Below are 11,779 nucleotides of genomic sequence, written 5' to 3'. Positions count from 1 at the left end.
AGGAAGGGCAGGCAGGATGGTGAACCTGGTAGAGGGTTGAATGAAGTCTGTCACCTAGGGTGCATGCTAGGCTATGGTTATAAATTACATAGATTTCTGTTGCCATAAATCATATGATTCTCCTGTTAAAAGCTGCATTACATTAATCATTCATCTCAGGGCAGTGTTCTTTGAATTTAGATTTCCAATAGGCTACTTATGAATAAGGAAAAAGTTGTGAGGTGCAGAAATACGTGTTGTTATTAATATAATATAATTATAATAATTAATTAATATAATTAATATAGTAACCTAACTACTTTTGGATTAATCACAAACAAGAATCAGCGGTAGGGAGCCATAAAATTAAAACGATTTCAACAAGTTGAACAGAAATCACGTCAAAAACGTAACGTGATGACGTGAGACTGGACTTTGGGGGCAACGTCCTCCCATCGCGTGCCCGGGCCCATCCTCTTCCCGTGTTATCGCGAGAGAAAAAGGGAAGCGAGGGACTGGGACAGGACGTGTTATCGCGAGAGAAAAAGGGAGCGAGGGACAGGAGGCACAGCAATATTCATATTTTAGCAACAACAACAACCGTTGATGATGATAATAATAATGCCGAATGATAATCCGGTCATAACGACAACCAACCGCTGAAAACACCGGAGCGTAAAACATAGGTAACGAAATCAAATTTATAATTTGACAACGCAACATTGCTACTACGCTGTTTTATTAATAGCTGGCTAACAGGCTAACGGCTAGCTAACTAGGGATGCTAGCTAATGCTAGCGAGTTAGCTAACTAGGGATGCTAGCTAATGCTAGCGCGTTAGCTAACTAGGGATGCTAGCTAATGCTAGCTAACTAGGGATGCTAGCTAATGCTAGCGCGTTAGCTATTTATTTAGTATACATCGTTAGCTAGCTAGCTAAACGTCCGTTGGTTAGCTAGTTTGTTCACGTTAGATGCGTTTTAGCACGCAGGATTGTGACATAATAGCTGGCTAGCTTATGCTAGGCTAGCTATAGCAGCTAATCCTGTATGGTTGGTTAGTTCAGCTAGCTTGCTCACGTTAGCCACGAGATAATACTGTGAAGACGAGTGGGTGTTTGTGTAGTTTAGCCAGCAAGCTAACTAGCTAGCTAACCCTCCACCAGACAGCATGTAAAGTGAAGATGCTAACGTGCTAGCAAGCTAAAGGTCTCTTAACGTCACCTAGTTCACTAAATGTGTGCATCGGGACGCACAGTCATCTCTCTGGGTTAGTAAGCTAGCTCTGGGTTAGTATGCTAGCTCTGGGTTAGTAAGCTAGTTCTGGGTTAGTAAGCTAGTTCTGGGTTAGTAAGCTAGTTCTGGGTTAGTAAGCTAGCTCTGGGTTAGTATGCTAGCTAGCCAAGTCAGCCTCTCTGGGTTAGTAAGCTAGTAAGTAAGTTAGTAGGTTAGTCTCTGGGTTAGTAAACTAGCTAGCCAAGTCATCTCTCTGGGTTAGTAAGCTAGCTCTGGGTTAGTAAGCTAGTTCTGGGTTAGTAAGCTAGTTCTGGGTTAGTAAGATAGTTCTGGGTTAGTATGCTAGCTCTGGGTTAGTATGCTAGCTAGCCAAGTCAGCCTCTCTGGGTTAGTAAGCTAGTAAGTAAGTTAGTAGGTTAGTCTCTGGGTTAGTAAGCTAGTTCTGGGTTAGTAAGCTAGTTCTGGGTTAGTAAGCTAGTTCTGGGTTAGTAAGCTAGTTTTGGGTTAGTAAGCTAGCTCTGGGTTAGTAAGCTAGTTCTGGGTTAGTAAGCTAGCTCTGGGTTAGTAAGCTAGTTCTGGGTTAGTAAACTAGCTCTGGGTTAGTAAGCTAGTTCTGGGTTAGTAAGCTAGCTCTGGGTTAGTAAGCTAGTTCTGGGTTAGTGAGCTAGCTCTGGGTTAGTAAGATAGCTCTGGGTTAGTAAGCTAGCTCTGGGTTAGTAAGCTAGTTCTGGGTTAGTAAGCTAGCTCTGGGTTAGTAAGCTAGTTCTGGGTTAGTAAGCTAGTTCTGGGTTAGTAAGCTAGCTCTGGGTTAGTAAGCTAGTTCTGGGTTAGTAAGCTAGCTCTGGGTTAGTAAGCTAGTTCTGGGTTAGTAAGCTAGTTCTGGGTTAGTAAGCTAGTTCTGGGTTAGTAAGCTAGTTCTGGGTTAGTAAGCTAGTTCTGGGTTAGTAAGATAGCTCTGGGTTAGTAAGCTAGTTCTGGGTTAGTAAGCTAGCTCTGGGTTAGTAAGCTAGTTCTGGGTTAGTAAACTAGCTCTGGGTTAGTAAGCTAGCTCTGGGTTAGTAAGCTAGCTCTGGGTTAGTAAGCTAGTTCTGGGTTAGTAAGCTAGTTCTGGGTTAGTAAGCTAGCTCTGGGTTAGTGAGCTAGTTCTGGGTTAGTGAGCTAGTTCTGGGTTAGTAAGCTAGCTCTGGGTTAGTAAGCTAGTTCTGGGTTAGTGAGCTAGTACTGGGTTAGTGAGCTAGTTCTGGGTTAGTGAGCTAGTTCTGGGTTAGTAAGCTAGTTCTGGGTTAGTAAGCTAGTTCTGGGTTAGTAAGCTAGTTCTGGGTTAGTAAGCTAGTTTTGGGTTAGTAAGCTAGCTCTGGGTTAGTAAGCTAGTTCTGGGTTAGTAAGCTAGTTCTGGGTTAGTAAGCTAGTTCTGGGTTAGTAAGCTAGTTCTGGGTTAGTAAGCTAGCTCTGGGTTAGTAAGCTAGTTCTGGGTTAGTGAGCTAGCTCTGGGTTAGTAAGCTAGCTCTGGGTTAGTAAGCTAGTTCTGGGTTAGTAAACTAGCTCTGGGTTAGTAAGCTAGTTCTGGGTTAGTAAGCTAGCTCTGGGTTAGTAAGCTAGTTCTGGGTTAGTAAGCTAGTTCTGGGTTAGTAAGCTAGTTCTGGGTTAGTAAGCTAGTTCTGGGTTAGTAAGCTAGCTCTGGGTTAGTAAGCTAGCTAGCCAAGTCATCTCTGGGTTAGTAAGCTAGCTCTGGGTTAGTAAGCTAGCTCTGGGTTAGTAAGCTAGTTCTGGGTTAGTAACCTAGCTCTGGGTTAGTAAGCTAGCTCTGGGTTAGTAAGCTAGTTCTGGGTTAGTAAGCTAGTTCTGGGTTAGTAACCTAGCTCTGGGTTAGTAAGCTAGTTCTGGGTTAGTGAGCTAGCTCTGGGTTAGTAAGATAGCTCTGGGTTAGTAAGCTAGCTCTGGGTTAGTAAGCTAGTTCTGGGTTAGTAAACTAGCTCTGGGTTAGTAAGATAGTTCTGGGTTAGTAAGCTAGCTCTGGGTTAGTAAGCTAGTTCTGGGTTAGTAAGCTAGTTCTGGGTTAGTAAGCTAGCTCTGGGTTAGTAAGCTAGTTCTGGGTTAGTAAGCTAGTTCTGGGTTAGTAAGCTAGTTCTGGGTTAGTAAGCTAGTTCTGGGTTAGTAAGCTAGTTCTGGGTTAGTAAGCTAGCTCTGGGTTAGTATGCTAGCTCTGGGTTAGTAAGCTAGTTCTGGGTTAGTAAGATAGCTCTGGGTTAGTAAGCTAGTTCTGGGTTAGTAAGCTAGCTCTGGGTTAGTAAGCTAGTTCTGGGTTAGTAAACTAGCTCTGGGTTAGTAAGATAGCTCTGGGTTAGTAAGCTAGCTCTGGGTTAGTAAGCTAGTTCTGGGTTAGTAAGCTAGTTCTGGGTTAGTAAGCTAGCTCTGGGTTAGTAAGCTAGCTCTGGGTTAGTGAGCTAGTTCTGGGTTAGTAAGCTAGCTCTGGGTTAGTAAGCTAGTTCTGGGTTAGTGAGCTAGTACTGGGTTAGTGAGCTAGTTCTGGGTTAGTGAGCTAGTTCTGGGTTAGTGAGCTAGTTCTGGGTTAGTAAGCTAGTTCTGGGTTAGTAAGCTAGTTCTGGGTTAGTAAGCTAGTTCTGGGTTAGTAAACTAGTTCTGGGTTAGTAAGCTAGTTCTGGGTTAGTAAGCTAGTTCTGGGTTAGTAAGCTAGTTCTGGGTTAGTAAACTAGTTCTGGGTTAGTAAGCTAGCTCTGGGTTAGTAAGCTAGCTCTGGGTTAGTAAGCTAGTTCTGGGTTAGTAAACTAGCTCTGGGTTAGTAAGCTATCTCTGGGTTAGTAAGCTAGTTCTGGGTTAGTAAGATAGCTCTGGGTTAGTAAGCTAGTTCTGGGTTAGTAAGCTAGTTCTGGGTTAGTAAGCTAGTTCTGGGTTAGTAAGCTAGCTCTGGGTTAGTAAGCTAGCTCTGGGTTAGTAAGCTAGTTCTGGGTTAGTAAGCTAGTTCTGGGTTAGTAAGCTAGTTCTGGGTTAGTAAGATAGTTCTGGGTTAGTAAGCTAGTTCTGGGTTAGTAAGCTAGCTCTGGGTTAGTAAGCTAGTTCTGGGTTAGTAAGCTAGCTCTGGGTTAGTAAGCTAGCTCTGGGTTAGTAAGCTAGTTCTGGGTTAGTAAGCTAGCTCTGGGTTAGTAAGCTAGCTCTGGGTTAGTAAGCTAGTTCTGGGTTAGTAAGCTAGTTCTGGGTTAGTAAGCTAGCTCTGGGTTAGTGAGCTAGTTCTGGGTTAGTGAGCTAGTTCTGGGTTAGTAAGCTAGCTCTGGGTTAGTAAGCTAGTTCTGGGTTAGTGAGCTAGTACTGGGTTAGTGAGCTAGTTCTGGGTTAGTGAGCTAGTTCTGGGTTAGTAAGCTAGTTCTGGGTTAGTAAGCTAGTTCTGGGTTAGTAAACTAGTTCTGGGTTAGTAAGCTAGCTCTGGGTTAGTAAGCTAGCTCTGGGTTAGTAAGCTAGTTCTGGGTTAGTAAACTAGCTCTGAGTTAGTAAGCTAGCTCTGGGTTAGTAAGCTAGTTCTGGGTTAGTAAGCTAGCTCTGGGTTAGTAAGCTAGTTCTGGGTTAGTAAGCTAGTTCTGGGTTAGTAAGCTAGTTCTGGGTTAGTAAGCTAGCTCTGGGTTAGTAAGCTAGCTCTGGGTTAGTAAGCTAGTTCTGGGTTAGTAAGCTAGTTCTGGGTTAGTAAGCTAGTTCTGGGTTAGTAAGCTAGTTCTGGGTTAGTAAGCTAGCTCTGGGTTAGTAAGCTAGCTCTGGGTTAGTAAGCTAGTTCTGGGTTAGTAAGCTAGTTCTGGGTTAGTAAGCTAGTTCTGGGTTAGTAAGCTAGCTCTGGGTTAGTAAGCTAGCTCTGGGTTAGTAAGCTAGTTCTGGGTTAGTAAGCTAGTTCTGGGTTAGTAAGCTAGCTCTGGGTTAGTAAGCTAGTTCTGGGTTAGTAAGCTAGTTCTGGGTTAGTAAGCTAGCTCTGGGTTAGTAAGCTAGTTCTGGGTTAGTAAGCTAGTTCTGGGTTAGTAAGCTAGCTCTGGGTTAGTAAGCTAGCTCTGGGTTAGTAAGCGCGTTCTGGGTTAGTAAGCTAGTTCTGGGTTAGTAAGCTAGTTCTGGGTTAGTAAGCTAGTTCTGGGTTAGTAAGCTAGCTCTGGGTTAGTAAGCTAGCTCTGGGTTAGTAAGCTAGCTCTGGGTTAGTAAGCTAGTTCTGGGTTAGTAAGCTAGTTCTGGGTTAGTAAGCTAGCTCTGGGTTAGTAAGCTAGCTCTGGGTTAGTAAGCTAGCTCTGGGTTAGTAAGCTAGCTCTGGGTTAGTAAGCTAGTTCTGGGTTAGTAAGCTAGTTCTGGGTTAGTAAGCTAGTTCTGGGTTAGTAAGCTAGCTCTGGGTTAGTAAGCTAGCTCTGGGTTAGTAAGCTAGTTCTGGGTTAGTAAGCTAGCTCTGGGTTAGTAAGCTAGTTCTGGGTTAGTAAGCTAGTTCTGGGTTAGTAAGCTAGTTCTGGGTTAGTAAGCTAGCTCTGGGTTAGTAAGCTAGTTCTGGGTTAGTAAGCTAGCTCTGGGTTAGTAAGCTAGTTCTGGGTTAGTAAGCTAGTTCTGGGTTAGTAAGCTAGCTCTGGGTTAGTAAGCTAGTTCTGGGTTAGTAAGCTAGTTCTGGGTTAGTAAGCTAGCTCTGGGTTAGTAAGCTAGTTCTGGGTTAGTAAGCTAGCTCTGGGTTAGTAAGCTAGCTCTGGGTTAGTAAGCTAGCTCTGGGTTAGTAAGCTAGTTCTGGGTTAGTAAGCTAGTTCTGGGTTAGTAAGCTAGTTCTGGGTTAGTAAGCTAGCTCTGGGTTAGTGAGCTAGTTCTGGGTTAGTGAGCTAGTTCTGGGTTAGTAAGCTAGCTCTGGGTTAGTAAGCTAGTTCTGGGTTAGTGAGCTAGTACTGGGTTAGTGAGCTAGTTCTGGGTTAGTGAGCTAGTTCTGGGTTAGTGAGCTAGTTCTGGGTTAGTAAGCTAGTTCTGGGTTAGTAAACTAGTTCTGGGTTAGTGAGCTAGTTCTGGGTTAGTGAGCTAGTTCTGGGTTAGTGAGCTAGTACTGGGTTAGTGAGCTAGTTCTGGGTTAGTAAGCTAGTTCTGGGTTAGTGAGCTAGTTCTGGGTTAGTGAGCTAGTTCTGGGTTAGTAAGCTAGTTCTGGGTTAGTAAGCTAGTTCTGGGTTAGTAAGCTAGCTCTGGGTTAGTAAGCTAGTTCTGGGTTAGTAAGCTAGCTCTGGGTTAGTAAGCTAGTTCTGGCTTAGTAAACTAGTTCTGGGTTAGTAAGCTAGCTCTGGGTTAGTAAGCTAGTTCTGGGTTAGTAAGCTAGTTCTGGCTTAGTAAGCTAGCTCTGGGTTAGTAAGCTAGTTCTGGGTTAGTAAGCTAGCTCTGGGTTAGTAAGCTAGCTCTGGGTTAGTAAGCTAGTTCTGGGTTAGTAACCTAGCTCTGGGTTAGTAAGCTAGCTCTGGGTTAGTAAGCTAGTTCTGGGTTAGTAAGCTAGCTCTGGGTTAGTAAGCTAGTTCTGGGTTAGTAAGCTAGTTCTGGGTTAGTAAGCTAGTTCTGGGTTAGTGAGCTAGCTCTGGGTTAGTGAGATAGCTCTGGGTTAGTAAGCTAGCTCTGGGTTAGTAAGCTAGTTCTGGGTTAGTAAGCTAGCTCTGGGTTAGTAAGCTAGCTCTGGGTTAGTAAGCTAGCTCTGGGTTAGTAAGCTAGTTCTGGGTTAGTAAGCTAGTTCTGGGTTAGTAAGCTAGCTCTGGGTTAGTAAGCTAGTTCTGGGTTAGTAAGCTAGTTCTGGGTTAGTAAGCTAGTTCTGGGTTAGTAAGCTAGCTCTGGGTTAGTAAGCTAGTTCTGGGTTAGTAAGCTAGTTCTGGGTTAGTAAGATAGCTCTGGGTTAGTAAGCTAGCTCTGGGTTAGTAAGCTAGTTCTGGGTTAGTAAGCTAGCTTGCCAAGTCAGCAAGCATCCAAGATAACCCTAGCGAACCACCTTGCTAGCAACATGTTGTATAGTATCAGTTGTGGTAACGTCAACGGAAGTAACGTTAGCTATGTGTTCATAATGGCATCTGCTGTAATGTGAAGTTTGCTAGCTAGTGCTAGAATTGTGCCCCTATAATTCTGATCCTGATTTATCTAATCTTTCCACAGATCCTCCCCATCCACGTCGATAACAGTGAGTGTTTCTTTTAGCCACATAATCCTCAAAATTGTTTCACTTGCTTCCATCAGTGCCAGGCTCAAAAAAGTATAGTCCTGGCAGAACTAAAATGGATGGGAAATGCTAATTGATCTTCTACTAATTGATAGCCTATTGACTACTTTCACTGTTAATTGCTTTCATCCATCAAATCACTAATAACACCAACTCGTATTCACTCCTGTACCTTTAGTTTTCCCCAATGATTGATGTTACCATTGCGGTTGTACAAAATAATAAGTTTTGTTTTTGTTTCCACAGGCTGTAGTCATGTTCTCACGGATGTGTGATGGATGATGAAGATTAGACCCCCCCTGTGAATCACGCCCATCTACCCTCTCCCCCCTCTCCTTCACCCTCCTCCCCGACCGAGTCAGTCCGTCTTTTACCGTCGACCTTTTAATAGTACGAAAGTATGTAGCCCGAAGTGTACTACTAAGCATACTTTCTTTGCGTCCTTACAGCCATGGGTTTTTGGCACAGTACCCTTTATTGTGTTTGGTTTTAAATGGGACTGAGGTTACTGTATACCAAGTATAGTGCGTTAGAGGAGCTGATAATTTGTAAATTAGTTGACTAATGTCTAATGACTAGTGTTTACCCCTCTTTACTCTACCCCCAGTTGCAAGTTAGGGTTATTGCCAACCCTACAGTAGGTGATTAGCCAGTAATCAGCCCGTTAGCCAATCACAGACCATCCCCCTAACGAGTAGAATGAACGGCTCTCTTTTGACCCCACCTAGCCCACGGGCAAACTCCTCCCCCTTGCCCCCCTCCCCGTCCCCTCCATCTCCGTCCTCGCTGCCTCTCTCCACCCGGCCACCCCCGTTACCCCCCCTCGTCACCTCCCCCACCCAGACCCACCCCTCCTCCCTGTCCGACACGCCCACCCCATCCCCCTCCCCCTGTCTGAGCTGGACCGAGTTCTGCGAGCTGCACGCGCGCGTGGCCGCCGGCGACTTCGCCCGCCACTTCCGGGCGTTCCTCTTAGAGAACCCGCACTACTCGCCCGACTCGGCCGCCGCCTTCTGCCGCCGTTTCACCGACCGCTTCATTCGCCACTTCCAGAGCGAGCTCGAGGGGGCGGGGCCTCCGAGCGCCGCCGCCGCCGGGAGGGAAGAGGCGGGGAGCTGGGCTCCCCAGTCGGACGCCACGTCACTGGAAGAGGAGGCGGTGTCGCCGCCGCCCGCGTCCGAGGGCGCCGTTCTCCCGTGCGCTCTGACCAATCCGGCGCGAGGCCCGTCCAAACCCACTCCCACTCGGCTAGTGTTCGAGAACCGAGAAGGGGACCGGTTTCAGGACTCGTACGCCCACACGTCGATCCTCCCTCCGTCTTCCTCCTCCTCCTGCTCTTCCTCAGTGGGCGGGAACAACGGGAGACGGGAAGAGAGGGGCGCCGCGGTCCGACCCTTCCCCGCCGTCGTCCCCGGCAACGGGGAGGCGACCGCCGAGGAGGAGGAAGACAGCTGGGTAGGCGCGGCGGCCGCGGGGGACGACGCCGAGCCGAAGGACGGGGAGGCGGAGCCGACGGAGGTTTGCCCGGACAATGTCGACTCCCCCCATTCTCCCCAAACCGTCGCCTCCTCCTCCTCCTCCTCCACCATGCCGACTCCCGGCTCGGCCTCCAGGGGCAACGGCGCGCCCGCGTCGGCGGGAGGCGGCAACTCCAAAACCAAACTGAAGAAGCGCTTCTCGCTGAGGAGCGTGGGGCGCAGCGTGCGCGGCAGCGTGCGCGGCATCCTGCACTGGCGTAGCTCGTCCAGCGACTCGCCACAGGGCCAATCGCAGCTGCCCTCGAGCTACAGCTACACCATGGGCGTGCAGGACGCCGGGAAAAGGAACTCTGGCACCCAGCCGCCGACGCCCACCTCCTCCATGCCCGTGTCCCTGTCGTTACCCCTCTCCCTCCCCCACTCCTCCTCCTCCTCCCTGCCGCCCTCCTCCTCCAGCAGCGCCACCTCCCTCTCCCTCTCGGAGGCGGCGCGCGACCGGCGGCGGAGCAACGGCGAGGGCGGCGGCGAGAAGGAGAAGTGGAGCCACCGGCTGGAGAAGCTGCGTCTGTCGCGCTCGCCGCCCCCCGTCCTGTCGTCGGCGCCGGCGTCCGCCGTGGTCTCGCCCTCGTCCTCCCTGCCTCCCAGCAGCGCCGCCGCCTCCGCCGCCGGACACCCGAGGAAGACGGGCCGGCTGGTACGAGAGGGCGGCGTGACGGTGAGCTCGTCCACGGATGAGTTCGCCGGGAGCCACGCCTTCTCCGGCTTCTCCTTCGGCCTGCTCCACCACGGTACAGACAACAACAACGCCGCCTCGGCCGCCGCGCAGACGGGCGCCTTGCAGCCTCCCGCCCTCGGGGGCACTGTCGGCTGGAGGGGCGGCCGTTGGCACAAGTGCCGGCTCGTCCTGAGGGAGAGAGACAAAGAGGGCGGGGAGCGGGGAGAGGAGTACTACCTGGAGTTCTTCATCCCACCAAAAGTGAGTCGAACCCACTCATTTTCTTTTTTATTTCTATCTTTTTTAATGATACTTTTTAGGGCTTTTCAGCTTTAATGGTATAGGACAGTGTAGAGAGATGGGAGAGAGAGAGAGGGGAGGACATGCGGCACAGGACCCGAGCCGGGAATCGAACCCGGGTCCGCCGCGCGAAGGACTAGCCTTCATATGGTGCGCGCCTTACCTGGTGAGCTACCAGGGCGCCCAGAACCCACTCATTTACAACTGTCTTGGTAAGGTTCAGTCAGTCACCGTTTAGCTATCTACTTCTCTGTCCATATCATGCGTTTGCTAACTTCCCTTCCTTGGTCTACAAAGAAAGGACTGGTATCGAGAAATATGTTTGAACTAAATCTTTCATCTATGTTTAGGTATGTCTTATTTTTCAATATATGTGTGGCATCTTATCTAAAAAGTAGCAGAATAGAAACTAACGAAGTCTTTGACACCACCTGGGTATGAATTGGGGTTCTTTTGGCACGTGATTGTGGTGTGTTTGTTAGAAAGTATATGTTTGCATCCCTTCAGTAGTTCCAGATGTTCAGAGCACTGGTGTTATAGTGGAACAGAGTTGAATTGGTTAAACTTTTCAGTCTTAATACCGCCCCCCTGCGCCATTGAATCTCTATCTTTCTGATGGCGTAGCTGGCTAGAGAGGTGTTTATGATTTGAATCAATAGACCTTACATAATTCATACGAACGAGTCAAAAGGGAGATATAAAAGGATAGTTCTTGTTACCTGCTTGTCACAATGAATTAGTAGAAGTCAGTAAAGAGTAAGGTTTATTAAATGGTTCGGGAGACATTGGCTAACTTATCATCTACGGAAACTATTTGAATGATCGTGGAAAATAAAATCAATTTGCCACCCTGACCGCTGTCAAAATATATTAGATGTGACCACCAATTTCACTTATGTTGATTGTAGGGCCGCACAATTAATCGTGAATTAATCGAAATCTCCGCGATTAACTAATCGCAAAAGGCCGCAATTAATGCGATTAATAATTTTGCTTTGAATCGAGTGCGCTAGGACTACACGGACGAATCGCAGGCGCTTATGCCGTCTGACCAATCACACGCGTTCCCGCTGAGTGCGCTGTGCGTAGCGATTTAGATAGCAGTAGGTCAAGACAAGTGTCACAAGAGTACCCGTGAGTAGTGAGAAAATGAGCGAAAACGAGGTCAACGAGTTAGTAGCAAGAAAAGGATCAATGTCCATGATTTGGGAGCATTTTGGTTATTATATATTCATATATATTAAATATTAATCGCAATTATTAAGCGCAATTACCATTTTGAAGCAAATAATCACAATTATTTCTTTTTTGTCATAATCGTGCCGCCCTAGTTGATCCTGTCAGATGGTGAAGGTCTATTTCACTAATTCTATTTCATCTGCACTTTTCTTTAAGTGGAGATCTGACCTATAGACTCTATACTATCAATAAATGATAAACTCTGTTGATATGTGACAAGGGCTGTTAGAGGACATTTGAATGCGTGTACATAATTGGGCGGCTGTAGCTCAGTCGGTCGAGCGGGTCGTTCAGCGTTCGAAGGGTCAGCGGTTCGAATCCCGGCTCCGACTGTCCACATGTCGAAGTGTCCTTGAGCAAGACACCTAACCCCTGTTCCCAATGAGCAGGTTAGCACCTTGCATGGCAGCTACCGCCATTGGTGTGTGAGTGTGTGTGTGAATGGGTGAATGAGAGGCCATTGTAAAGCGCTTTGAGTGCCGCTAAGGTGGAAAAGCGCTATATAAGTGCAGTCCATTTACCATTTTATCTATTGGAGACCCTCCAAATAAAGGCTCACCTCGGTTTCTCTTGCGATCTTTTCTTCTGCCCGCCTCCCAGTCCTCTAAACCCAGACTGACCGTCCCGTGCTGCAGCATCA

The 11,779-nt window shown here is 47.6% G+C and overlaps 1 protein-coding gene across 1 annotated transcript in view; it reads left to right on the top strand.

Moving 5' to 3' along the window:
* Positions 1-534: 534 nt before the first annotated feature.
* Positions 535-11,779, top strand: part of sh2b1 (SH2B adaptor protein 1) — a gene marked incomplete at its 3' end in the record, with an annotated part of 20,567 nt that continues 9,322 nt past the window's right edge. Inside the window, exons 1-4 of the mRNA XM_084460994.1 lie at positions 535-665; positions 7,344-7,368; positions 7,654-9,861; positions 11,740-11,778. Coding sequence (XP_084317120.1) covers positions 8,107-9,861; positions 11,740-11,778 — 1,794 coding nt within the window. The 5' untranslated portion in view covers positions 535-665; positions 7,344-7,368; positions 7,654-8,106. The remainder of the gene's footprint in view (positions 666-7,343; positions 7,369-7,653; positions 9,862-11,739; position 11,779) is intronic.

The sequence above is a fragment of the Borostomias antarcticus genome (genome assembly GCF_949987555.1).
Source record: "Borostomias antarcticus genome assembly, chromosome: 35".
Taxonomy (NCBI): Eukaryota; Metazoa; Chordata; class Actinopteri; order Stomiiformes; family Stomiidae; genus Borostomias; species Borostomias antarcticus.
This window is presented reverse-complemented; position numbering and strand designations above follow the sequence as displayed.